The following is a 26,158-nucleotide window of genomic DNA, read 5'->3' as shown; positions in this document are numbered from 1 at the left end:
GCAGTGTTGAAGAGAAAGATCCTTGGTGAATTGGAGGTTATTTTGACCCTGAGTGCTTTGCTGTGATGGGGATGGTGGTATTGGCTTCTTTTGGAGAAATTCTTGATCCAAGAGAACTACAGAGGAAAGGTCACAGCTTTGTTTTGCCTTTCCCTGATTTTCAGAATACCTCCTCATCATGTACTGTATTGCTTTAGAAACTTCAGTGGCCTCCCTTAGTCTTCAGAATCAAATGTCAGTCTAACATTTAGGTTTTTATACCTTTCTGCTCTTATCTCCCAGCCAGGTCTATTCACTATTTCCCATGTATGTTAGAATTTCTCCCCTCTTTCAGCCCTTTGCTGCATCCTAGTTTCTTTCTACTTTCAAGGACCACAGAGAAGCATTTAATAGTAGCATGGAGTTTGGGAAAAGCTTCACCAAACGAAGGCTTGAAAGGCTGTAAGAATTTTCCAGGCAGAGGAAGAAAGAGATGTTCCATTTGAAAGGTACAGCATGTGTAAATGTATTGAAGTGAGAGAGACCATAGCAAATTTTGGGAATGATACTCCACTGGCACCTAGTCTAGAGTGTGAGTTGGCTGAGACCTTGGTAACCATTGCATATAACCTGTGGTGTAGTTAGCCTGCTAACGGTATCAGCAAGTTCGCTGCTTTTTAGGTCTACCCATTCCACAGTTCTTTAGACTGAGCTTGGGAATTGGGTCCTGGCTTGTGGCCAGATCTTAATTCCACATCCTCAAATCACATGACCTTATATAGTTGATGTGACGATTAAATGAATTAGTTCATATGAAGCACCTAGAATAGTGCCTGGCACTTAATGCTGAATAAATGTTGCTATTAGTGTTCTCTGTTGTTATAGTTCCACACTAGGATTGTTTTCTCCATCTTCTATGTGACAGCCCTTTCACTACTTCACTTAGATGGGGACAGTCTTACAGATGAGTAAAATGAGGACTTAAATGGATAGTGACCTTCTTAGTCAACAAGTGGCAGAACTGGGACCATATACAGATCCAGACTTCTGATGGAGTGTTTCTCCAAAGTTGAACCAGTGTGCAGCCTGGCGCATTATATTCTGCTGGTCTGAGCCCACAGTTCCAGTGTGTGATAATTTTTTACACATTCTTATGTATGTACCATAGTCTTGATCCCAGTCATGGTTAAGGAGGGACAACAGGAATGGTCTGAGCCCTGTCCAATGCTGCCCTTAGGCCAAGGCAAATGGATAGAAATCTGCAGTCAGCCAGCCCACTTTTCTTTTTCTTGTCTGCAACAGCCTTTTAACTAGATTGGAGTAGCAGTTCTTTGCAGTTTATTAGGCATAACCTTCTTTGTGAAACCTTTGGGTCCTCACAAGCCATGAAGAAAGGTTGGGTGGAAAGAGGAGTTGAGACTTAAAGGAGGCCAAGAGTCTTGTCCTAGGTCTCAGAGAGTAAGCAATAAATCTAGTATCATATTCTAATCTAGATTTCTTCTTATTCTGACTGTGTTATACTTTTCCTCTCTCACATGCTGGCTAGCATAGTGCCTACACTTGGGTTCTGCTGAATAGTTATCATGTAGATGACAAAGTGTGCAGCAAGTGTGATAGGAAAAGACCCGAATCAGGAGAGGAGGAGGAAGAGTACAGCACATCAGGTTGCTGTCTGCATGGGTACTGTATGCATGGATATCGACTCAATGGAAATGGGCATCGTTCCACTTTTAGAGAGGCAAAGAGATTTGATTTACTTTGCACTGTTAGACTAGATTTAGTGTATTGAGTTGAGTTTTGGGCCCCACATTCTGGGGCAGTTAGTTTCATACTATCCCTTTAGTGGGTTGGAAATCTAGTGATAGATTTAAAAATGTTAAAAAATGAAACAATAGAATGGAATAGAAAATACCAGAACATGTAGTATTTGATAAGAGAAAGTACTACACTGTTTCACAAAATTTTTATATTATATGTATACTAGGTCATGATACAAAATGTATTTCTTTTTTTAAAGATAAATATTTTAATTTATGGTGACATAGTTAATAATTTTTTTAAATATTTTTATTTTTTAATTATAGTTAGCATACAATATTATATTAGTTTCAGGTGTACAACATAGTGATTAGACATTTATATAACTTACAAAGTGATCACTCTGATAAATCTAGTACCCATCTGACACTATACATAGTTATTATAATATTATTGACTAGATTCCTTATGGTATACTTTACATCCCTCTATTTTGTAACTACCAATTTCTACTTCTTAATCCCTTTCCCTCTTTCACACCCCACCCCCTAAATCTCCCTCCCATCTGGCAAGCCTCAGATCTATGAGTTTGTTTCTGTTTTGTTTATTTTATTCCTTAGATTCCGCATGTAAATGAAATCATACAGCGTTTGTCTTTCTCTGTCTGACTTATACCACTCAGCAAAATACTCTCTAGGTCCATCCATGTTATTGCAGATGCCAAAATTTCATTCTTTTTTATGGATGAGTATATTCCATTGTATATATGACCACCTTTTCTTTATTCATTCATCCATTGATGAACACCCAAATTGCTTCCGTATCTTGGCTACTGTAGATAATATGCAATGAACATATGTATGTACATGTCCCTTCATAGTAGTGTTTTGTGTTTTTTTGGATAAATACCCAGAGGTGGGATTATTAGGTCCTTTGTCTTTTGGTATAGCCTTTGCTTTAAAATCTGTTTTGTCTGGTATAAGTATTGCTACTCCGGCTGTTTTTTTTCATTTTCATTTTCATGAAATATCTTTTTCCCTCCCTTTGCTTTCAGTCTCTGTGTCTTCCAATCTGAAGTGAGTCTCTTGTAGGCAGTGTATGTAAGGGTCTTGTTTTCTTATCCATTCAGTCACCCTATCATTTGATTGGAACATTTAATCCTTTTTCATTTGAAGTAATTGTTGATAAGTAGTTATTGCCATTTTATTATTCATATTTTCGATACATATTTTTTTTCTTCTTCTTAAAGAAGTCCTTCCAACATTTCTTGTTATACTAGCTTGGTGGTGATGAACTCCTTTAGCTTTTCGTTATCCAGAAAGCTCTTTATCTGTCCTTCAATTTTAAATGGTGTCTTTGCTGGGTAGAGTAATCTTGGTTGTAGGTCCTTGCTTTTCATCACTTTGAATATTTCTTGCCAATCCCTTCTGTCCTGCAAAGTTTCTGTTGAGAAATGAGCTGACAGTCTCATGGGAGCTCCCTTGTAGGGAATTAACTGTATTTCTCTCGCTGCTTTTAAGAGTCTCTTTGTCTTTAACCTTTGGCATTTTAATTATGGTTGTCTTGGCATGGGCTTCTTTGAGTTCATCTTGTTTGGGACTGTCTGTGCTTCCTGGGGTTGTATGTCTATTTCTTCACCAGGTTAGGGAAGTTTTCCATCATTATTTCTTCAAATAGATTTTTAGTTTCTTGCTCTCTCTCCTTCTGGTACCCCTATGATGTGATGTTGTTATGCTTGATGTCCCAGAGGCCCCTTAAACTATCTTCATTTTTTTTGATTCTCTTTTCTTGTTGTTGTTCAGATTGGGTGTTTTCTGCTACCTTATCTTCTAAATCACTGTTTCGATCCTCTGCTTCATCCACTACGTTGATTCCCTCTGATATACTCTTCATCTCAGATATTATATTCTTCATTTCTGACTCATTCCCTTTTTTTAATTTCTATCTCCATTTTTATATTTTCTGTCTCTTTGTTAAAGTTTTCACTGAATTCATCTACTCTTCCCTTAAGTTCCTTGAGTATCCTTATAACTAGTGTTATGAACTATGGATCTGGTAGATTGCTTGTCTCCATTTTGTTGAGTTCTTTTTTTAGAGCTTTGTTCTGTTCTTTTATTTCGGACATGTCTCTCCATTTTGGCATCTGTTTCTATGTGTTAGGTAGGGCTCCCAAGTCTCCCAGTCTTAGTAGAATGGTTTTATGTAGTAGGTGTCCTGTGGGGCACAGCCTTCCCTGGTTACATGAGCTGGATATCCAAGGTGTGTCCCTTGTATGGGTTGTGTGTGCCCACCTGTTGTAGTTGAGCCTTACCTGCTGTTTGCACGTCATGGGAGGGATTGACCCACGGGCCAATTGGTTGTGAGGATCGTCTGGTGAGGGGCTGACCCTATGGAGCAGGATTCACTTTAGAAGGGCTCTGGTATCTGCCAAGTCTGCTCTTCAGATGTGTCCTCCTCAGATGCAGCCCTCAGTGTTTCTCCAGCTCCCGTCGAAGCTGGGCACTGGACATGCCAGTCCAAGGGCTTCCTGGGAGGGACCCATAGGCAGGCCAAGTTCAACCACGGCCTGTGCACTGCCCAGGGCACCTGGCAAGAGTCACCAGGCAATCTACAGATGGCTGCCACCTGTGCTGGCCTTAGAAGTGCTTCGAGAGGCCAAGCTGGGAACCAAGGATGACTGCCACTAGTTCTAGCACCATGCTTGGTGCTGCTCAGCAAGAGGTGTGGCACACACCAAAGCCAGATGCTGCTTGTTTGAGTTTTATGAACCTTTAAGATATTTTAGGAAAGTCCACAGCATATGTCAAGACAGTTCTTTGTATGGGAAAAAAACACTGGAGACAGCTTGGATTGGCCTGTAAGTTATGGGGGGCAGGGTCTCGGAGTCATCTGGACCACTGACCTATGTTAGCCAGGTTGATGGAACGCAGATGTGACAGCCTGCATCCGCACACCAGGAGCGGGGAGGGTTCAACAAAGGAACAGTGGACTCTGCCAGCATTTTCGTCCTGCAGAAAACCACCCCTCCAACCCTCACACTGAAGCTAGACAGTTCAGTTCCTTCCCATATATCCCTAACACTGCTTGAGCAGCTGCCCCAGCACGGGAGCTCAGAGTAAGTGAGTCCGTCAGTGAGTAAGTCCGTGTGAGCGGGCCCTGCGTCTCATTCAGCCGCAATGTTTGCTGGTTTTCACAGCCAGAGGTTGTGGGGATTTCTCTTCCTGGCCTTGGAACCCTGGGTTGGGGAGCCCAATGTGGAACTGGGACCCCTCACTCCTCCAGGGAGACCTCTGCAGCCAAGATATTCCCTTCGATTCTCAACCGCCCCATGTGCTTGTGGGACCAGCCCATTTTGCTTTTCTGACCCTCCTACCAGTCTCGAGGTAGCATCTTCTGTATGTCCGCAGTTGTGGGACTTCTGTTCCGCCAGACCTCAGGCGACTCCCAGTGATGGTGGTTCTGTAATTTAGTTGTAATTTTGTTGTTGTGAGAGGAGGCCAACATAGCATCTACCTATTATGCCATCTCTACTGGACAAAATATATTTTTATAGTGGATCAGCCAATGAAACTTGAGAAGCAGTGCTCTGAGGTTTATCGTCAAACTGGAGGGATTCTAGAGTGGACAGCTAGCATGGTAATGAGACTAAAACCATAGCAGACAAAGAATTGGTTGAAGGAATGGAGAGTTTGGGGAAACTCAGAGGATCCGATCACTGTTTTAAATGATCTTCAGGCTGTTTGGGGGCAGAGGTAGCATCACAGGGCGGTAACATCAGAGAGGCAGATTTCCACTCATTATGTAGAGAAGAGAGTTGTTGCTGTCAGAACTAGCCAGACAACATGCGCTTCCATCACCAGTGTATGTTAGAGAGACAGTGGAGGAGTTCATACAGTACAAAGGCACATATTTCAAGAGATTTGTAGGTCCATTCCAGTATGAGAGTTTATCTAGATTTGGGATGATCAATCCCGTCCACCCTTTATGGTCGCCAGTGGCCTCATTGTATCCTTACTGTGAGATCTCAGCCTGGTTGGCCAGGCGCTCTATTCTGACTTCTGTCTATCTCTTCATCTCCCACCTCTGCCTCCTTTCCAGCCACACCACGCAGTTATAGTTCTCACAATCTGCTGTGCACTCTGCATTAATGCTCACATGCTATCCCAGGATGGCCTCCCTGTCTTCATATGCTGGCAAGTTTCTAATTATTTATAAAAGCTCAGTTCAAGGGCTATTTTCTCAGGGCCATTTTCCCTGAATGCCCTTCCCCCTCTCCAGACTTCTGGCATCTGAAGTGTCTGTTAGCTCATGGTGTCACGGTTGACAATGTGGAGTCCCAAATCATACCAAGATTCACATTGAAGCTCCATCATTTACTAGTACCAACCATGTGGCCTTGAACAAAATACTTAACCTCTCTGTCCCTTACTAGTAAAAAGGTAGGACCTACCTTTAGGGTTGTTGTGGAGAATGCGAGTTGAACTAGGTGAGGTGCTTAGGACTTTGTCCAGTGCCTAGTAAACACTCAGTAAATATTAGCTGTTATAGTTGTGTATGCCGTTACTTCTGTTATAATTATCACACCTATCACATTACTGCTGTCGGTTTACAGATCTGTCTTGTCCTAGGCCGTGAGGATTTTGGAGGGCAAAGACTATGTCCTGTTCATCTTAATATGCACAGAGCCAAGCTTGGGGTCAGGTATACAATGGACGCTTATCAGATAGTGTTGAATGAGTGCGTGAGTAAATTGGATTCTATGAAGTCCTGTGAAACAAAGTCAATGTTAAGTGTTAGGTTTTAAAACCTGTACGTTTAAGGACAGTTTCTAAATGTTAGGAAACTATATTTATTTGGTGAAACTGTTAGCAAAGCTGTTCTGATTTTTTTTCTCACCCAAAATGTCTTGGTTTTCTGTTTGTTTGAAAATTCTTTTTATTGTATTCATTAACTATTCACAGATCAACAGAGTCTGTTAAAAATAGCAAAAAGTCACTATTTTTATTGCCTTGCTTGTATAGACTTTTTATCAGCAATAAACAGCAGGATTTATGCAGGAAGTTGGGAACCAGACAGCACTTGAAGTGCAGGTAGCACTAGAAGTGCAGAAGTTTGGGTGGAAGTAGGACTTGAATGCTACCTTGAGATTTAGAGAGAGTGAGGCTCAGTTTTAGGGTTAATATTGCGTTACCATGGGCAAAAATTGCTTAGAGCAAGTTTTATAGATGGAGGAAAGAGATAGAACTAAAAGAGAGGTTTTAAGCAATTGGACTCCAGACTGCAAGGAACCCCAGGGGTTATCTGGTCAAAGGAAAGAGAATGGAGTCATGGTGAAGAATATGAACTCTAGAGCCTTGGATTCAAATACTGGCTATGTGATATTGGGCAAGTTATCTGACCTCTTTGTACAACTATAAAATGGGGAGATCAGTAGTACCATTAGCTTTATGAGAAATAATTGATACTATGCACAGTGCCTGGAATTTAGCAAATGCTCAGATATTAATTCAGGACTTTCCAAAACGTATGTCATTTCCAACTGGATGGGTTAAAACTCTTCTAATCCCCTCAGACCTTGAGTGAGACAAATATTGTTTTCTCACTGTGCTATCACGTGAAAAAGTTGAGAAGTAGCTATTATCTGATGTTGTTGTATTCACACCATGGGGTCTCAGGGCAGACACAGTCTGTACTGCTGTCCTACCTCCTTCTTTACTCCCTGGCTCCACTTTTTATAGCAAGGTTGCGCTTAAAATGTCTTAATATTAAAAAACTCCCCTCTATTATTACAAAAGCAGCATATGTAGATTGCCATATTGCCACTCTTAACATCTTGATATTCTTTTGGGTTTTAAATGCATAGTTGTACACAAACACACACACACACACACACACACACACACACACACATTTTTTATACCAATACAGGAAGTGCATATTTGCTTTTTTCTTATGCTAACCTGAGATCAGTCTCTAATATTCTTTTGTAGCTTACTTTTTTCAGTTAATGGTTTCCACCTTTTCATGTCAGTTCATTTCTGTTTAATACCTAATCCATGTTCAAATTTGTCCAATTGTCCCAGAAATCTACTTTTATGGCCAGTATATCCAGTGTGAATAAAATTGTATTTAGAGAGAAACAAGTGTTATACTGCTTTTAAAAAGTTTTAAATCTACTCATCCAGTCCATCCCATGCTTGAAGTGGATACTTTAAATTTTTTGATTTTTATTTTTATCACTCATAGAGTATACAGTCTGTGAGACTTATACAAAAAACAGTGGTCCTCTGCTCATCCACCCCAATGTGTCATTCTCCAAGAATAATCACTTTTCAGCTCTTTAGCTGGTTCTTTACTATATATCTGTACATCAACAAATCATGTGTTTATATTACTTCTTTATGAGTTTTCAGTTTTAGGCTTTATCCAATTTATTACCCCCATAGAATGATTTCAGTTGTTTTTCACCTTCCTGTCCTTGTCCATACCTACACATTTTCTATCCTCCCAAAAGACTTGTTTCAATTTTGTTTAGATTGCTCCTAATGTTTGCATTATTATGATTATGTAAATTCTATACATAACTAGGCCATGTAGTGATTACTTTTCTTTTTTTATACATATTTTTATTTTCTCTGGAGTTAGCCATTAAATTGGTACTTTTCTTTTGCTTAATATTTTGTCTTTTATCATTAATTTAATCCCAGATTTTCTGCCAATTGTCTAAATTTCTTCTCACACATTCAGTATGTTCAAACACATGGGTATTCTATCAGTTTTATTTTCAAAGTTCTGTTTCCCAGAGTCTTCTGAGCTTCCTCAATCTGTACTTGGTATTCTCTAGGTCTGCTGTGCAGATGTCATCTTGGGATCTCCATTATCTGGGGATTCATTTTCTTCCTTGGTCAGATCCTGTTCTTCCTCTTTCTTGACATACTCCTTCATTCTGGTGGCCACATCTTCTGGTAGCTTTCTGAATAAGGGAGTGTTAAGTAGTTCATTTTTCTCAGAACCTTGCATGTATAAGAATGTCTTTATTCTACTTTTTAACAGTTGACAGTGTTGTGGCCGAGTAAGCCTTCTGAGTTAGAAAGAGTGCCCCCAGAATGTTGAAGCTACTGCTCTCATTGCCTTCTGGCTTCCAGTGTAACTGCTGAATCAGTCCCATTTGGTCTTGACTTTTTACGTGGAAACTGTGTCTTCTCCCTGGAAGTAGAAGCTTCCCTTTCCTCCCAATTTTATGAAATTTAATTAAGATTTGCTTTTTATTTATTGTGTAGAGTGTTCAGCCTCTTCAGTCGCAAAACTCGTGTCCTTCAGTTGGGGAAGTTATTTTGAATCATAACGATTATGATTTCCTCCCCTCCATTTTCTGTATTCCCTTTTTCTGGAACTTATTATTTGCGTGTTGGACCGCCTCAACTGATCTCCTGGTTTTTCTTCTCTTTTCTTTCCCAGTTTTCATCATTTTTTCTTTTTGCTCTACTTTCAGGGCACTTTAGCCAACTTTATCTTCCAGCCCAATGATATTTATCTTCTAAAATCTATTGAGATTTTAATTTTACTGTGATATTTAATTTTCAGGAGCTTGTAAAAATTTTCTATATATCCTGTTTTTAATAGTATCCTGATCTTTCATGGTTGCAATATTCTTTTTGTATTAGATAGTGGTGGTGGTGGCTACACAGCTCTGAATATACTAAACTCCACTGGATGGCGCACTTTAAAGGGTTGAACTTTACAGTATGTGAATTATATCTCAGTAAAGCTGATAGTAAAAATATTTTTTTAATGTTTCTCTGATGATATTAATGATAACCCTTTTGAAGTTTTATTCTCCTCAGTAGTCTTTTCTTTTCTCCAGATTTCTTTTTCTGTTTCATATTAAGCCTTTCCTCAAATGCCTGGTGGTCCTGGGCTGTCCATCATATTAAAGAATGGAGTACTAAAAAGGTGGATGGTCTATACATCTGGCTTGTTGATCAGTGAACCTCACTGTGAGATGAACTGGTTGGGCCCTTTCACTGGGAGCTCTCCAGTGCCAGCATCTGTAGGTCTGTTGTCTTGGGCTCGTCAGGTACCCCAGAGAAGACTCTTCCAGTCTTTTGCATAGAGGGTATGAGATTGGCTGCTAGCATTCTGGGAGCCCTAGGGGAAAGTTGAGTCTTAAACATTTAGCATGTAAACATGAATCCCCTTATTTGCAGTGTAGTATTCACACTTTCAACTGTGCCTGGTATTTCCTGGTCCAGAGACTCTGTACTACTCTCTCCAGAGAATCAACCCCCTAAGCTTCTGCCAAGATTAGGAAGAAGATCTGGGGATCTGGGAATCTGTTTTTTTTTCTTTTTTAAATTTTAAACATAAGAAAGTACAGGTAAGAGTCAAATGAACACCCACGAACCCGTTAGCCAGTTTCAACAATTACCAACTCAAGACCGCTTTTATTTCGTTTAATCCCTACTACTTTCTCCAAATTATTTTGAAGCAGATATTTTTTATTATATATCTCTAAAAGTTAAGAACTCTTTAAACACACACGCGCGCGCACGCACACACACACACACACACACACAATCCCACTATCATCCTTTTCCCTCAAAAAGAAAGCCCACAGACTACTTAAGATTGGCATTTATCAAATCAGTTCTAACTGCTTTTCAAAATAGGCTTTACACCAATACCTCCACTTCCAGCAGTACCTATCACTCCCAACTCCTAAGTCTTTTGGAGTCCTGCCGTGTAAAGCAGGTTGTTTCTCAACTTTGCCCAGTCCACTTTATGATTCCAGTTTCTTGGGTCAACCATCTTGGGACTACTCATCCATCTGCTATCCAGCTTCCAAAATTTCATTGCTGTTACATCATCTCCTATCCTTTTTGTCTTTGTGCTTTAAAAAAATCGCTCTATAATATTGTCTTAGTGGGATTTCAGGAGGGAGCAAAGGTAAATGTGTTTGTTCACTATGACTTCTTTTTTTAAAAATGTATAATTTTAATTTTTTTCCATTATAGTTGACTTACAATATTATATTAGTTTCAGGTATACAATACAGTGATTCAACATTTATATAATTTATGAAATGATCACCTTGATAAATCCAGTACCCATTTGACACCATACATAGTTATTACAATACTACTGATTATATGCTATACTCTACATCCCCATGACTATTTTTTAACTACCAATTTGTACCTCTCAATCCCCTCCCCACTTCACCAGTCCCCCTACCTCTCCAGCTGACAACCATCAAAATGCTCTTAGTAAGCTTGTTGTTTATTCTGTTCCCTAAATTCCACAGTATGACTTCTTTGAACATTCCTGATGGCTGGTTGTCCAGCTGTTGCTCTGAAGCCTTGAGGGATGAAGTGGGCATTCCTTCCCAGGGCCTCTTAATCAGTCTTTATACCCCACCAACAATAGACAAGTTCATCTTTATGATGATCTTTTCCCCTCTGATTCCTTTGTAATGACATTAACTTTAACTGCTTCTTCCCATGACAGCCCGTCAGATGTATGAATAGAAAGATTCTGTTACTGCTAGTCATCTTCTCTCCACACTAAAGATTTTGTGGTCCTTCGGCTGTTCGTCACAGGGCAGTTTGTAGTCTTCTCTCCATCATGATCTCTTTCCTCTGATCTCATCTATTTCATTTCCTTTTGGTGTATAGCTTCCAAACTAAACTCATCTTTTCTAATTGGACCTAATCAGAAAAGAACAAGACATCTTTTCTTCCTTAGACATTATACTTTGATTAGTATAGACTTTGACCCTATTAACTTTTTGGATAATCTTATCAGCTTGAGTAGAGGCAAAAAGAATGCTGCAATCCTTTCACGTGCTGCTTCTGTCTGCCCCCAATCCTACATTTATGTCCGTGAGTTTTGGGATCCAAACACAGGGATTTGCATATGTTCTTATTAAACACTGCATTGTTCAGAGGTCTGTGATGGAAATAGAGGTATTTATGCCAGTCATGAAACCTCAGTGGGAGATTTCCATATTTCATATAGGAGGGAAATAAGGAAAAGGAGCAGGAATTTTAAGAAAGAAAGAGGTTTACTTAGAAAAGAGGATAGAAGGCTCCTGAAATATTAATTGGTGAGGGAGATCTATGAATGAGTGTAATCAGCAGAAAGAAAGAAGCCACTGATGAGGGAAGGATTGAGATCTGGGGAGAGGTGGTAGTTGCTAAGTGAGGAAAGTCTTGTAGGATGTGAGAGGGAATGGGGTTAGGGGTACCAGAGCAGGTAACATTGCAGGTTAAAAAGAAGGGGAACACTTTGCACTGCCACTGTGCTTTCCCTATAATGGGCTCTGTTCACCTGTTACTTAATCCAGGCAGCAGCCTGTGAGTGTGGTAATATTTGCTCCATCTTTCAGATTAAGAATTGGAACTTTATGGAAATAAAGAAATGTGTGTAAGGTCACATGACCAGTTAGTGACAGCAGGATCCAAGTTAAATCTCATTCTGTACCCAGTTTCCCAGATGACGTAATATGGTCAGGGAGCAAGTTAGATTATGGTTAAAGGTTAGTGAAAACATGACTGTAAAGTAGATAAATCAAGTTAGCTCTCATCTAAAGAGCATTTAAAAGGAAAAGCCCGGCTAAACTTTAAGTGCTACTTTAAGACACTTCTTTCTAATTCTAGTTTTGTATTTGATACTTCGTAACCAGTTGAAAAATTTTGCAATGGTTGCTTTCTTCTGAAATTATTTGGGGGAGGGAGTTTAATATTTTGAAAGAGAGATGAAATAAAAAATTGTATATACATGTGGTAATACTCATATATGTTTTGCAAAACACAATGAGTTATTTATCCTGAATTTGTTTTTTTTGAGTGACATATATGGACTCTTCCACAACAACAATAACAATAAAAATCGCTGGTCTCGAGAGCTGTAAAATAAAAAATTTCAAAATTTGAAACAGACCTGATTTTCTTGCATCTTTTTACTTTGTAGGCTTTTGCCCAGTTTGATGCTGAGGGTGATGGTACAGTTGATGCTGAGAACATGTTGGAGGCCCTCAAGAATTCCAGTGGAGCTAATCTTCAGGGGGAGTTGAGCCATATCATCAGACAACTGCAGGCCTGTTCTCTTGTTCCAGGTAAGGCCCTCATCTGAGTGCCAGATGCTAAAGAGCACTCTCTTAGAGCCTAAATGAACTTTGCTGTACTATGGGTTGTAATTAGGCAAGCTTGTGGGCACCGTGAAATCAACATGCTTCTCCAAGGGTCTTCATCAGGCACATGATCTGTATTAGTGTTCAGTGTAATTATCTCTTTTGTTCCCCAATACAGCAATGGTTGAGCAGTTCTACAATTTTTATGAACCTTTGTCATGAGACTACCATCTTTAATGGATCTCTTTATTTTATTCTCTCAAGAACCCTTTCCTGGCTTACATGTAGGGATTTTATGTTTTCTTAGCATTCTGCATTTTTTTTTGTAACATATGAGCATTGTAATTAATTAATTCATTACTTAACTATTTATTAAATGTCTTCTTTATTCATATATTGTGAGTGCTGTGAAGACAGGGACCTTTTCTTTTATTTCTGCTGTGTCCTCACATTTAGCACATTTTTTGACACATGGTAGGCACTCAGTGTTTTTTTTAGAAAGCTTTAACTCTGAAATTTAAGTAAAAATAAAAATAGCTTAAAATTAAGCAATAATTCTTCTGCACTGTATGTATGGAAAACTTTGCCTATATTTTTGTATGATTTCTTTTGGGGTCTCAGAAGAAAGAATCATAAAAAAATTACCTTTTTATTTCCCTAGCGAGAAAACAATTAAATTTGAAAGGAAAAAAAAAAACCTTTGCATATCATCCTTTTAGTGTCTAATTATCTTATCTAAGAACTTTTTCTGCTATGTGCACTTGGTGTCATAATACTTAGAGTAGAGCCTAGCTGGGGCAGCAATGGAAGCAAATCAGATTGTAAATCTGATTGCCTTTGACCTCTCTGGCTTCATGCTGAGGATATATTGAGCTAGGGAAGGATGGTTTCTGTGTCCTACTAAGGAAAGAATAATTTCTATTCTTCCTCAAATTGTCTTTAATTACATACTTTTTTTTTTGAGATCATATTTTATTTTATTTTTTAAAAATAAATTTATGTATTTTAATTAGTTTCAAGTATACAGTATATTGGTTAATTACATACTTTTTATAAAGCATTATGGGTAGCCTGTACATGTTAACTTTTTCCTACTCTCATGGCACTTAAAATTATGCTTTGAATTATGTTTAACTACCTTATATCTTGGCATTTACATATCTCCCACTTTTGTACTACCAGCAGGTGGACAGCATCAGGAGCTTCATTTGGACACTTCAAAGAAAAACTTGGGGAGGAGAGGGAAGGGAGGGGAGACCAGGGAATCCACCAACAGATAATACTCAGTGTACCGTTGCTCTGGGTGACTATGGAGAAAGAGGGAGATTAGGTTAGAAAAATTCAGGGTCCAGATCCCAAGGTGCTTACACAGTAGAGTCGTGATTTAGAACTTTCTACTCATAATTTTCTATCAGCACCCAACTTAAAAGAATTGTTTTATCACAGTCTTAGTACAAACCTTAGTAAGCTGAACTCATCTCCCTGGTGGGATTTCAGTTTCCTAGTCCCTCTTTCTAACCCAGACTAAAAGTTGTTCCTTTCATATCTCATTGTATTGGTGCTTAGTGTTTAAAAGAGAGACAGCATTTTTACTGAATTCATTGCTTGTTTCAACAAGTAAAAAAAATTTCCCATTACAAGACTCATGGGTTTCACATGGATTCTGAGCGTATCAGTGCAACATCAGCAGTGTCATAATGTGCAGTTTGCTATGGGAGTTTGCTAAGAAAAGAAAAACTATAAAGAGGGCAAGGGATGGCATTGACTTTTGAGTCCTGAGAAGTCAAACCCATGTCTCCAGGGTTTGTATAGGGGACATAGTCAAAATGGGCTGCTTCAAGTGCAAAATTTCTCCTCAGCCTCATGTTTTGTCTTAAATTATTGCAAAATTTAATTCTACTGTAATATATCGGTTTGGTTTACATTTAATAACAGTTTCTCCTACAGACTTCTGGAGTTTCGCTCTGGGTGCTGCTTACATGGGTGTGTTCGGTTTGTGAAAGTTCATCAAGCGATACAATTATAATATATATACTTTTTGTTCTGAATGTTATGATTCATTAGAAAGTGAAAAAAGAAAAAAATTCCTTCAAATCTGAAAGTGTATCTGAGCTCCAGGAAAAGCTGCCATGTTTATCTTCTCTTCACTTAACCCTAGTACCCCTCTGGGTTCTGGGCACCTCAGTTCAAGGCATATTATTGTAGCTTATGGGGAACCATTAAAGGCATTTAAACAGGGGTAGACATGGTCTGTTTTGTGGTTTTGTAAGATTATTCACGTTAATGCCAGACAAAGGGGAGCCACTTTAAAAATTGGATAGGTGTATGAACAGGAGATGTAGAGGCCAGAGCCTGGGCAGTGGCTAGGGATGGACAGATGGGGCAGACTCCAGAGGAGTCACACTTGCAAGAAAAAACTGGAATGGTGGAAAGAGGACTTGGAGGCAGTGCAAGGGAGTTTTCCTGGTTCTACCCCTTTTTTGTTGTCTTGGTATATCACCCGAGCCTCATTTTCCTCAGTTGTACAACAAGGATACCAGTAGCTTCATTGCCTTCCTTACCTTATTGTGAGGACCTGATGAGATGATGTGTATGGAAGTACCTGATAAACTATGAAATGCCATCGGAAATTGTGGTCAGGGTAGTGGTTATATTATCACTATTATTGTTTTCCATAGCTTAGTGTAAAAGCTGTTATACTTTTACTTTTTAATGTGGTACACTTTATTCCTTGCCTTTATTTTATATGCAAAACTTCTTTAAAAACTTCTAGTTAGTATTTCAGTGCTTATAAATTTTTCAAGTTTGGATTGAAATAGTCATTATTCTAAGTCTTGTAAAATTCTGTTAAACTCAAATAAAATTAATTTTTAAATTGAGATTACTACTGGTTCATTTCTTAAAAACTTGTTTAGATTTTTAAATGATTAAAGCTGAAAGTATCAATGAAGATTCTTAATGGTTGTTTTTAATTCAGCCGATTCAGATAGGCTGCCAGGCAGGGGATGTGGAAACTATTGTGGTGGGGTCCCGAAAACACCAAAAACGGATTTTATCTGCTTAGGTTTCATAGACATATTTTCGGAGTCCAAGGAGGGCCTGGGTGTTCACTCGTCAATGATTCTGCGCTTTCTGCATCGCAATCGGCTCTCTAGCACGGTCATCCCCTACCCCATGCTGGACCACTGCAATAACGTGTGCACCATGAGGGCTTCTGTTCTGAAGGAGTCTCTGGATCAGCTGGTACAAAAAGAAAAGGGTACGTGTAGGGGGAAAGGGTGTGCCGAAATACTATGTCATCATTTCTTCCAAATGTAGTATTAGTATTTGTTAATAGGATGAACCACCCTTCTCCCTGCCTTTATTTCTGAAAATATAACAGTGACCAGTTTGTAGCATAAAAAATGTGATCTGTTCATTTTTCCTTTCTCTCTTCTCCCCTCCCACTCCCCTCCCTTTCTTTTTAGCATGACTGGTTTCTCATCATTCAGGTCTCTACTCAGATGTGAATTCAGGGAGGCCTTTCCTCATGGCTCTATCTAATTAATGCGCCCACTCCCTACCTTTTCCCACCTTCTGGTCACTATCACCTTTGCAGGTCTAAAGATCTAAATGGCACTTATCATTATTTGAAATTGCAGCATTATTATTTACTTGCGTTTTGCCTGTCTGGTTCACTTTGTTATCCTTAGCACTTGGAACTTTGCCTGTCTCATAGCAGGTACTCTATGAGTAGCTGTTGAATAAATGAGGAAAGCCATTACAGACTCACTTAGTGATGGGAACAAAAGTTGATAATGTGAATAGTCAGAATTCTGTAGAGTATAACAGAATCCAGAAACAGACCTAAATACATGTGAGAATGTAGTACCAGATATAGTCAGTATTATAAATCAGGGTAGAAAAGTGCATTAGTCAACAAGTGGGGTTAGGGCAGCTGATTAGCCATTGGAGAAAAAATAAAACTAGATTCCTAACCCATTTTCTTTACTTAAATAAATTTCAGATGGATCAAAAAGTTCAACTAAAAAGAAAACTGCAAGAGTATTAGAAGGAAGTAGTTCTACTTTATATAAAAATCCTGACATAGAAAAACCTTTCTAAGTGATACATGGAACGTAGAAACTACAAGAAAAAATTAAATAAATTAGACTGTGTCTAAGTGTAAAGTTCTGTAGAGCAAAAAAATATCATAAGCAGAATGAAAAGAGAAATGACATCCTAGGGAATGAAAATATTTGTAACATATTATGACAGACTCAAGTTTGTATTGACTCTGACCTTGGACAATTACTTTACTTTCTGTGCCTTAGTTTCTTTATCTCTAAAATTAATTACTGCATAGAAAAGTGCCTGGCTCACAGTAAACACTCAGTAAATATTACCTATTATATGTGTGTATATATATATATTCGATAAGAAGACTTGTGACCCAGTAGAAAATAGATGAGGGTAGGGCCAACTCGTACTCAGAAACACAAGTGGCTTACAAACAAGTGGTTTAAAAAGTCTCATTCATAATTAAAGAAATGTAACTTCAAACTATAAAACACCATTTCCTTCTCTTGGCATGGTTTTACAAATGTATCAGTGATTTAAGTGTTGTACGGTAATGAGCTCATGGAGCAGTCCTGAGCCAATTTCTGCATTATATGGGTTCTTTGGAAGAAGATTTTAATGAACATTTATTTTTCTAGAGCTGTAGTGCCAAGCATATTTCTGTTAGATACTTTAAATGACCATCTTTCCATGCCTCCCTACCCCCCTTTATGAAAGAGATGTCATGATAAAATCTGGTTTTCCTTGCAGAAAGCCCTGGAGATCTAACTAGAAGCCCAGAGATGGATAAACTCAAGTCAGTAGCAAAGTGCTATGCTTATATAGAAACATCCTCCAACCCTGCAGACATTGACAAGATGACAAATGGAGAAACATCATCCTACTGGCAGTCAGATGGGAGTGCCCGCTCACATTGGATTCGGTTGGTGGTATAATACCAATTCTTGAGAGAAAGTCCAAGAAAATTACCTGCTTTCTCTCTCTTATCCCATCAATATGTTAAAAAAATTATATATATATTTTAATTTTAGAATATTTTCTACTTAACTGGCCAGTTTTTTTTCTTATTGTGACTGTGTATGAAGATGCTTTAAAAATCAAGTAACAGGAATCATGTAAAATCATATAACCTGGTTCACATATTCATAATCATGGATAATTTCTTTATTTGGTATTTTAAGGGAGAAAATAGCTTTTGACTAATAATGATACTGATTTCAGATCTTTTTCACTAGTTTCTGAGGAAAATTAGTATCACAAGAGACAAGTACTTTTCTTACCTCAGATTTGATTTCACTTTCTAAAATCCTTTCCTGTACATTAAAAAAATCTGTGTGCAACTAAGTTTAGTAGTTTAGAAGAGGAAGAAGGAATAGGGTGGTCAGGAATCCTGAAGTGGAATTGATAAAAATAAACTGATATTTCTAGAAGTTCTGAAACTGCTATCTAAATTTTTATCTATCCTTTCAAAGAATGGGCTAATTTCAGTTGGTAGAAATAGAAATAATTGTCTTCTCTTAGAGGATATAAATGACCTTTAGCCATCTAATTAATAGATGAGGAAACATGCTTAGTTTTTTGGATGCAGTTTAGAATTTGCTTCTTGCCAAGTAAAGAGATTTTGTTAAAATGTTCATATTGGACTTTCTTGCCTGTACTAATAGCATAAAAGGAAATGTAAGGTTAATCTTGAACAGAAATGAATTTTAGAGACTTGGGAAGGCCATAGAGACTTTGAAACTAATAGCCAGCATTTCAAGTTAGTTTGTTTTAGGAATATCAGTCTCCGGGAATATCAAATATAAGATCTTAGAGATGAGGCTTGTGAAATTTGCTAGTTCTTGACTTATATAAACACTTGTAGTTTCTGCTGTCCGTTTTTTCCAGTTTAAAGATGAAGCCAGATGTTGTGCTGAGGCACCTATCCATTGCAGTGGCTGCCACTGACCAGAGCTACATGCCGCAGCAGGTGACAGTAGCTGTGGGGAGGAATGCCAGTGATCTTCAGGAAGTCCGCGATGTGCACATTCCCAGCAATGTCACTGGCTATGTGACACTGCTGGAAAATGCCAACATCAGTCAGCTCTGTGAGTCAACCAAAATGTAGTTTGCCCTTCTACCTAAGGGGATTGGGAGGGAGGAAGGAAGTAATCTTTTTTAGCAAGGACATCTCTGAAGTGGAGAAGCTGTTCGTTTTTCTTTGGAAATTTGATTTGCTTCTCATGATGCACATGAAAGTGGTCATTATTTCATCCGTTCCATGTTTTTAAAAGTTATAGAGCAGTAAGCTCTTTTTAAATTAAAAATGTTATTCTTGTTTTCTAATTGGAAAATTAGAAGAGTATATATATAAACAAAAATTATTCAAAATCTTGCCACCCTGGGATTGTTACTGTGAATTCATTGCTGTTGATCCTTCCAGACCTTTCTTTGTATGTGTGTATTTATGTATGTGTGTGTGGCCGTGTGTATGTTTACACACACACGTATATACACACATTTTTAAAAGTAAAAAATAAGGTTGTATATATATATATTTACATCTATATATACGTATCATTTTACAAAAGTAGTAATATTCTATGTATGCTCTTTTGTAATTTTCAATGTGTTGTCATATCATATATTCATGCACACCTTTATTTAATGTTGTAAGAATATGACTTAATTTTAACCAACCCTTTTATTCTTGGAGATTTAGGTTGTTTCCATTTTTATACTATTATAACCTTGCTTCACACATAGCATTTTGGAAATAATCACAATTCTGTGATTTCTTTCCAGGCTTATTTCATTCAGGGAACCGGAATGCTTCATGTTTTGTCTCATTTCTTCTAATGCTTTCCTGGGCCAAAAGAAGTGTTCTTACTTTGCTCAAAGGAACTGAGGCCTAGGGAGGTAGAGTCTTTGTGTCTCACCCCTAGGCAAAGAAGTAGTTAAGCTTGTGGAGTAGAAGCTTCCTGTCTTATACTGTGGTGGTCTTTTCTCTAAGTTGTGTCCTTTTTAACTTCTCACCTCCTCCTCTCCAACCCAAATAAGAAATTATGACAGCTCTTAAAAGTGAGTCATGCCTGTGTCATCTATTTGGATTTGATTATTAAATAGAAATTTTTACAACTGCTATGAGCCAGCTACTGTTTTATATCTAGATCCAAATTTCAGAATGCTAGGAAAAATTCTAGAAATTTTCTTAGCATGTATTTAGTTAAGATTTAAAATATGCTCTTGGTGTTAATTTTTAAGACCCATAAATTCTTAAGAAACGTAATATAAAGATTTAAGCCACCCTTAATTTTATACATTATTCTTAAGATTCCTTAGATTGGTCAATGCTTTTTTGACAAGTTTATTGTATACTAGCTCCATTACACACATTATTTATTTCTGGCATCAAAGTATATCTTCAGAATTTTCTTTTTGAAATGTGAATTACCATTTTGCTTTTAGTTGGGAGCCTAGCATTTGCTGAACTGAAGAAGTCAATCCAATCCAATACTAAATTTGTTGTTTGCGCTTGACAGATGTCCAGATTAACATAAAGCGTTGTCTTAGCGATGGATGTGACACTAGAATTCATGGTCTGAGGGCTGTTGGCTTTCAGAGAGTTAAGAAGTCTGGGGTCTCAGTCTCAGATGCTTCTGCAATATGGTATTGGTCTCTGCTGACATCTCTGGTGACGGCTTCCATGGAGACAAATCCTGCCTTTGTCCAGACAGTGCTGCGCAATACTCAGTAAGTCACTCTCTGCTTTCCAGTTTCATCAAGGTTTACTCGTTCTTTTCTAACCCTTTAGGGCAGCGGTCCCCAACCTTCTTGGCACCAGGGACTGGTGCTCCTATGGGAATCTAATGCCTGATGATCTGAGGTGGAGCTGAGGCGGCAATGCTATAGCACTGCAGAAACAGATGATCCTTTGCTCACTTGCCTGCCACTCACCTCTTGCTGTGCAGCCTGGTTCCTAACAGGCGACTGATCTTTACCAGTTGGGGACCCCTGCTTTAGGGAGTGTCACTGAGCAGCCTTTGAACATCAGTCATGGAGACTCAGTCAACAGCTCAGCGCCAGGTGCCATGTTCTTTCCTGTTGGTGCCTTTAGTCCAGGCACGCATACCATTGTGAAGGGGTCACTCTTACCATTCCTCAAACATTGGGGAATAATTGCTTACATTTATATAGCACTTTATATTGAATAAAGCACTTTCAGATGCTATTTATTTTTTACTATGTGCTGTAAAAATTATCCTCATTTTATAGATGAGGATATTGTGATCTTCGCTGAGTACATGACCAGGCAGTGATAGATCAGTTTGAATCTAGGTCTTTGGACTCCAAGGTCCAAAGAGGGCTCTTTTCACTAATGAGTGAAATCTTTTCAGGGTTACTAAACTAATTTATTTTTAAATGTAGAGCACCTTTGAAAATTTTATTTTAAAAAACATTAGGGCAAAAAAGACCTACATATGGGGCAAAACAGCTTCAGTAGCAATGAGGTATTGGTATTATATGTATAAGTTCAATAATTGATAAATAGGCACTGTTAGTGTCGGCTATCAAAATATCAGATAAAAAGACTTAATATTTTGTTCTCTAGGTGTCTTTTGAGATTTGTTATTGTTATTAAATAAAACTTTTCAGCAAATAATACTGCTGGCATTGTTAGATCTGAAGGGTAACATTTGGTAATACTCCTTCCTTCCTGTTTTAAATGAAAAAAAATGTATTTCAAACTTAGAGAAACGGTTATTGCAAGTACAATACAAAGAACTTTTATTTCTTCCTGATCCATTTGAGAGTAATTTGCCAACGCGGTACCCCATCATCTCTTAATACTTTAGTGCGTATTTTCTGCAAACAAGAACATTCCATTACAACCATTAAAATCAGGAAATTAATATTGTTATATATTGCTGCCATCTAATCCTATTCAAGTATGCAAGTTGTCCCAGTAATGTTCTTTATAGCAAAAGGATCTAGTCCAGAATCATACTTTGCAATTCATTGTCATGTGTTTTTAGTTGCGTTCAAAATGGAACAATACCTCAGTCTTTCCTTGACTTTTATGACTTTGACACCTTTGAAAATTGTAGGTCAGTTATTTTGAAGTGTCCTTCAATTTTGATTTATTTGTTGTTTCATCATGATTAAATTTAGATTTTGTAACTTTAGCAGTAATACCATAGAAGTGGTGATGCGTTCTCATTGCATCTCATCAGGTGACACACATCTTTAGAGTGCTGGTGATATTAACTTTGATCCCTTGATAAAAAAAGTGTCTGTGAGACTTTCCCACTGTAAAAGAATTCTTTATCTCCTTGTAATTAATAAATATATTATGAGGAGGTACTTTGAGAGACTGTAAATATCACAGTTCTTATTAAACTTTATATTGGTATGGACTCTTGATTCCTATCTTAGTCACTGGGTTATAATCCATCACAGTGTTGATCCTCAGATTGTCCCAGATTTGGCCAATGGAAACCCTTTCACTCTGGTTTGTATGTCCCTTTGATGTGTCCTAATCATTCTTGAAACACTTCCTTACTTTCTAGATGAGATATTCCAGGCTTATCTTGAATGTACCCTGCCTTGGCTTGGAATCAGCCATTTTTCTAAAGAGTCATGGTCCCCTTTAGTGGAGAATAGTATTTAGAAACTAAACTAACTAAACTTGTTGCTTTTGGGGTGTTGCTTCTCTCAGGTCCTCTCAGTGGACACAGCTAGTATGTTTGTATGTAAATAATACACGGTGTGTATATACATGTACACATTTACATCTCTATATCTATAATATTGAAAACTCTGAGTTTATACTGATACTTCCAGTTTGAATCCAGCACTGCAGTGTTCATTCTAGCTTTCTCTCTTTCTGAATTTTAACTCCCATTTCTGATAGTGAGAAACCTGGCTCCTATCATTCCTAATATATTTACTTGTTTAATCAATCCCACTCCGTGTAACCAGTCTCTTATCCCCCCAGCCCTTGCCTGGACACCCTCTTCACCCCATTCCTACCCCACCACCATTTGCAGAGCTGCTGCTATGGCCATCCTTGTACAGATGCCCTCCTTGAGTCCCCGTGCCCAGTGCCAGGTCACCCTTCTCACCCTACTTGACACTTAAATTTCATGCCAGCTGCCCCTTTGTGCAGATACCTTTTTCATTCTTCTCAGTAACTCATTCCAGTACCCCACTGTGGGCCACCATGGTGCCCCGCTGCAAGCACACATGAGCGCCTACAAGCCAAGTTGTTGAACAATGAGTATATTTAAAGTTTATATTCCTAAACAGTTTTAATAGTTAATCTGCAATGGTATTTTCAATCCTAACTTAAATATCAGTTATCTAAAACTATTATAAAATTTAAAAATAATTGAAAAAAATCAATGAGGAAAAATAAGTAAGAAAAATACTTGTATGAATGGAAAGAAATTCAGTAAATCATTGCATGCCACTAATATGCAGTTGATTTCATTGATCAGTTGCATTTTTGTGTAGCTGCCCTACTGATGCAGCTCATTGTATAGAGAGGAAAAGAAATGAGAGCAGAGTGGAAGCTGACACATGTTAGCCTTGCCGTATTGTCTCTATTTTGAAATGTAGAAATAAAATTATTACAGGGATTCTCATTACTGTTATCATAAAATTACTGTCAGTTGTAGAACTTTGAATTGTTTTTATATATTTCAAGTTGTACACTCACTCACCTAACGTAGTCGCTGGCTCAGAGTAGGACTCAGTAATTTTTTTGTTGCATAAATTTGTTAGATGACTGCTATTGAGGGATTCAGAAAGATAAAGATAAGAGGAGAAGAGACAAGAGAAACATTAAAGCAGACAATAAGATAGAAAGGCCAAGAAACAGGCAAGAAAAGAGGAGGTGATGGGTGCTGATATGTTTATTATAAAATTAAATTCATGATGCATCTTTAGAAACTATAGATCTTTCTTTCTCTCTCTCTCTCTCTCTTTCACTCTCTTTCTCTTATTTATGCCTAAGGCACCTGGTCTTCCTAGGTGGTCTCCCATCCAAGTACTAACCAGGCACAACCCTGCTTAGCTTCCGAGATCAGACATTGTGCTTGTTCATGGTGGCATGGCCGTAGACCATGGACTGTGGCTCCACTGGGGCGCGAACCCAGGACCTTCTGCATGTAAAACAGACATACTAACCGCTACACTATGGAACCATGTCCAGAAACCATAGATCTTAACGTCATATGTATAAGATGAATTTTTTACTGTGCTACAAACTGCTCTACCTCTGGGGTCAAGTTTTCTAAGAACTCCAGGTTTTTTTTTTTTTTTGTAGAGTGTGTATGTCTTTTGCTCACGTACTTAAAATGAATAGATTCCAGAGAGTTGAATAAGCTTTTACAGGTGGAAACAGAATTCTTAAAAGAAAAAGAAAGGGGTGGAGGGTGGGAGAGGAAGGAAGGAAGGAAGAGAGGGAGGAAGGAAGGAAGCCTTATTATGTACTTAGCACCATGACTCCTGGGACAAAAGGCTGTTTTGTATTGGGTACCAGATTATTTATGAGAGATTAATCAAAACAAGCTTCTAACAATTTATCTTGAGTCTAATATTATTAAATTAATTTCACCTGAGTTTTGTTCTGTCCGTCACCAAATTGTCTACTATATTTGTGAGTCTGTTTTTGATGAGTTTGTTCTGATTTTACATTTTACATTTCTAGGAAGGCACTGCAGCACATGCCTCCACTATCCCTCTCACCAGGATCTACAGATTTCTCAACTTTCCTGTCTCCCAACGTTCTGGAAGAAGTGGACAGCTTCCTCATAAGAATAACTAGGTACAATCGAGCTTGATAAGGTGGAGTTTGTGAGGGGTGGAAGGCATCTATTAAGTCTATTAAGTCTTTTTATTTTAATCTTTTAAAGATTACTACTAAAAATGGTTCATTTTTAGTGACTTAAGAGAAAGTGAAATAACAGTTCATCTATCTAAACTCCATTGTCTAGCAATATCACTTGACCTTAGAACTTAAGAGTAAAGAGGGAGTAGTCCTCTGATTTAGCTTGAACAGATTTCTCAAAGTCCAAATGTAAAATCTCTCAGTTCACTTAGATCCCCAGCCTGTGGCCTTACTTAGCACTTGCTTACCTCTACGCACAGGCCTGACAAGCCTAATTGTCTATAAAACTGGGAAAGGGCACCTGGCTAGCTTAATAGCGGGGTTGCTTAGTGTAGAGACACTTAGCTCTGTCTCAGTGACTCCAGAGGACATTACTGTATTATAGTACAAACCAGGTGTTGGGTCATCCTAGACAGTTTTAACAGTTTCATTGTAATGTGTTAAAAAAGGCAGAGAAGTGTGTTGTGGAATAGATCTAAAATGCATTTTTGGCACTTGAAGGAATAAACCCTTAAGTCTCTGGCCAAGCCAAATAATTTCCCAAGGCTTCTTAATAGCAGAGGCTACTGCAGTAGCTTATATATTTTTGGTTTGTAAAGTTTGACTTGTTAAAATTGATATTATTAATATTATTTAATGCTTATAGATAAAGGTTACAGAACTGAAGATTTAATTACCTGATTTTCTGGGTTGATTTAGTATTTCTTTAGTTTATCCTAAAGATTTTTTAAAATTTATTTATTTAAATTAGTTTCAAGTATACAGTACATTGGTTAGACATCTATATAGTTCATAAAACAATCCCCCCAATTGCTCCTTCCCTCCCCTGGCCCTCCACCTAGCCATCATATTAATGCTAACTGCATTTCCTCTGCCATGCCTCCCATCCCTGTGACCAACTATCAACTACTAATTTGTACTTCTTTAACCCTTTACCCCATTCTTCCAACCCCCCTCCTCTCTGTCCATCACCAAATCGTCCACTATATTTGTGCGTCTTCTTTTGATTAGTTTGAACCTGGTAAACACATAGAAAGCATATGGCAGGCTAACTTTACTTATGGTAATCAATTACATGGGATTTGAGCTACCTGGATTTTCTCAAGTTTTTAAGAAGTGAAAAGTGTTTTGCTCTTTATTTACAGCTGCTGTTCTACTCCAGAGGTGGAGCTGACTCTTCTGGCTTTTGCACTAGCAAGGGGAAGTGTTGCCAAAGTGCTGAGCTCTCTATGTACCGTCACCGACCACCTGGACACACCCTATGATGCCTCGTCCCTCATCTCATCCATGGCATCAGTCAGGCAGAACCTGCTCCTTAAATATGGTAAATGGTTTAGGCATGAGGGATAAGTCATAAT

General features: G+C 38.2%; 1 protein-coding gene across 3 annotated transcripts in view; it reads left to right on the top strand.

Moving 5' to 3' along the window:
• The window catches only part of ZZEF1 (zinc finger ZZ-type and EF-hand domain containing 1), a 106,277-nt gene that overhangs the window by 5,994 nt on the left and 74,125 nt on the right, over window positions 1–26,158 (top strand). For all 3 annotated transcript variants that reach the window (XM_039886406.1, XM_039886407.1, XM_039886408.1), the window contains exons 2-8: window positions 12,709–12,853; window positions 15,933–16,127; window positions 17,678–17,849; window positions 18,815–19,014; window positions 20,449–20,659; window positions 24,621–24,737; window positions 25,946–26,124. In XM_039886406.1, coding sequence (XP_039742340.1) covers window positions 12,709–12,853; window positions 15,933–16,127; window positions 17,678–17,849; window positions 18,815–19,014; window positions 20,449–20,659; window positions 24,621–24,737; window positions 25,946–26,124 — 1,219 coding nt within the window. The remainder of the gene's footprint in view (window positions 1–12,708; window positions 12,854–15,932; window positions 16,128–17,677; window positions 17,850–18,814; window positions 19,015–20,448; window positions 20,660–24,620; window positions 24,738–25,945; window positions 26,125–26,158) is intronic.

Source organism: Pteropus medius, unplaced genomic scaffold (assembly GCF_902729225.1).
Source record: "Pteropus medius unplaced genomic scaffold, Ma_sr-lr_union100, whole genome shotgun sequence".
Taxonomy (NCBI): Eukaryota; Metazoa; Chordata; class Mammalia; order Chiroptera; family Pteropodidae; genus Pteropus; species Pteropus medius.
Note: the sequence above shows the minus strand (reverse complement) of the source record. Positions and strands in the feature narration are given on the sequence as shown.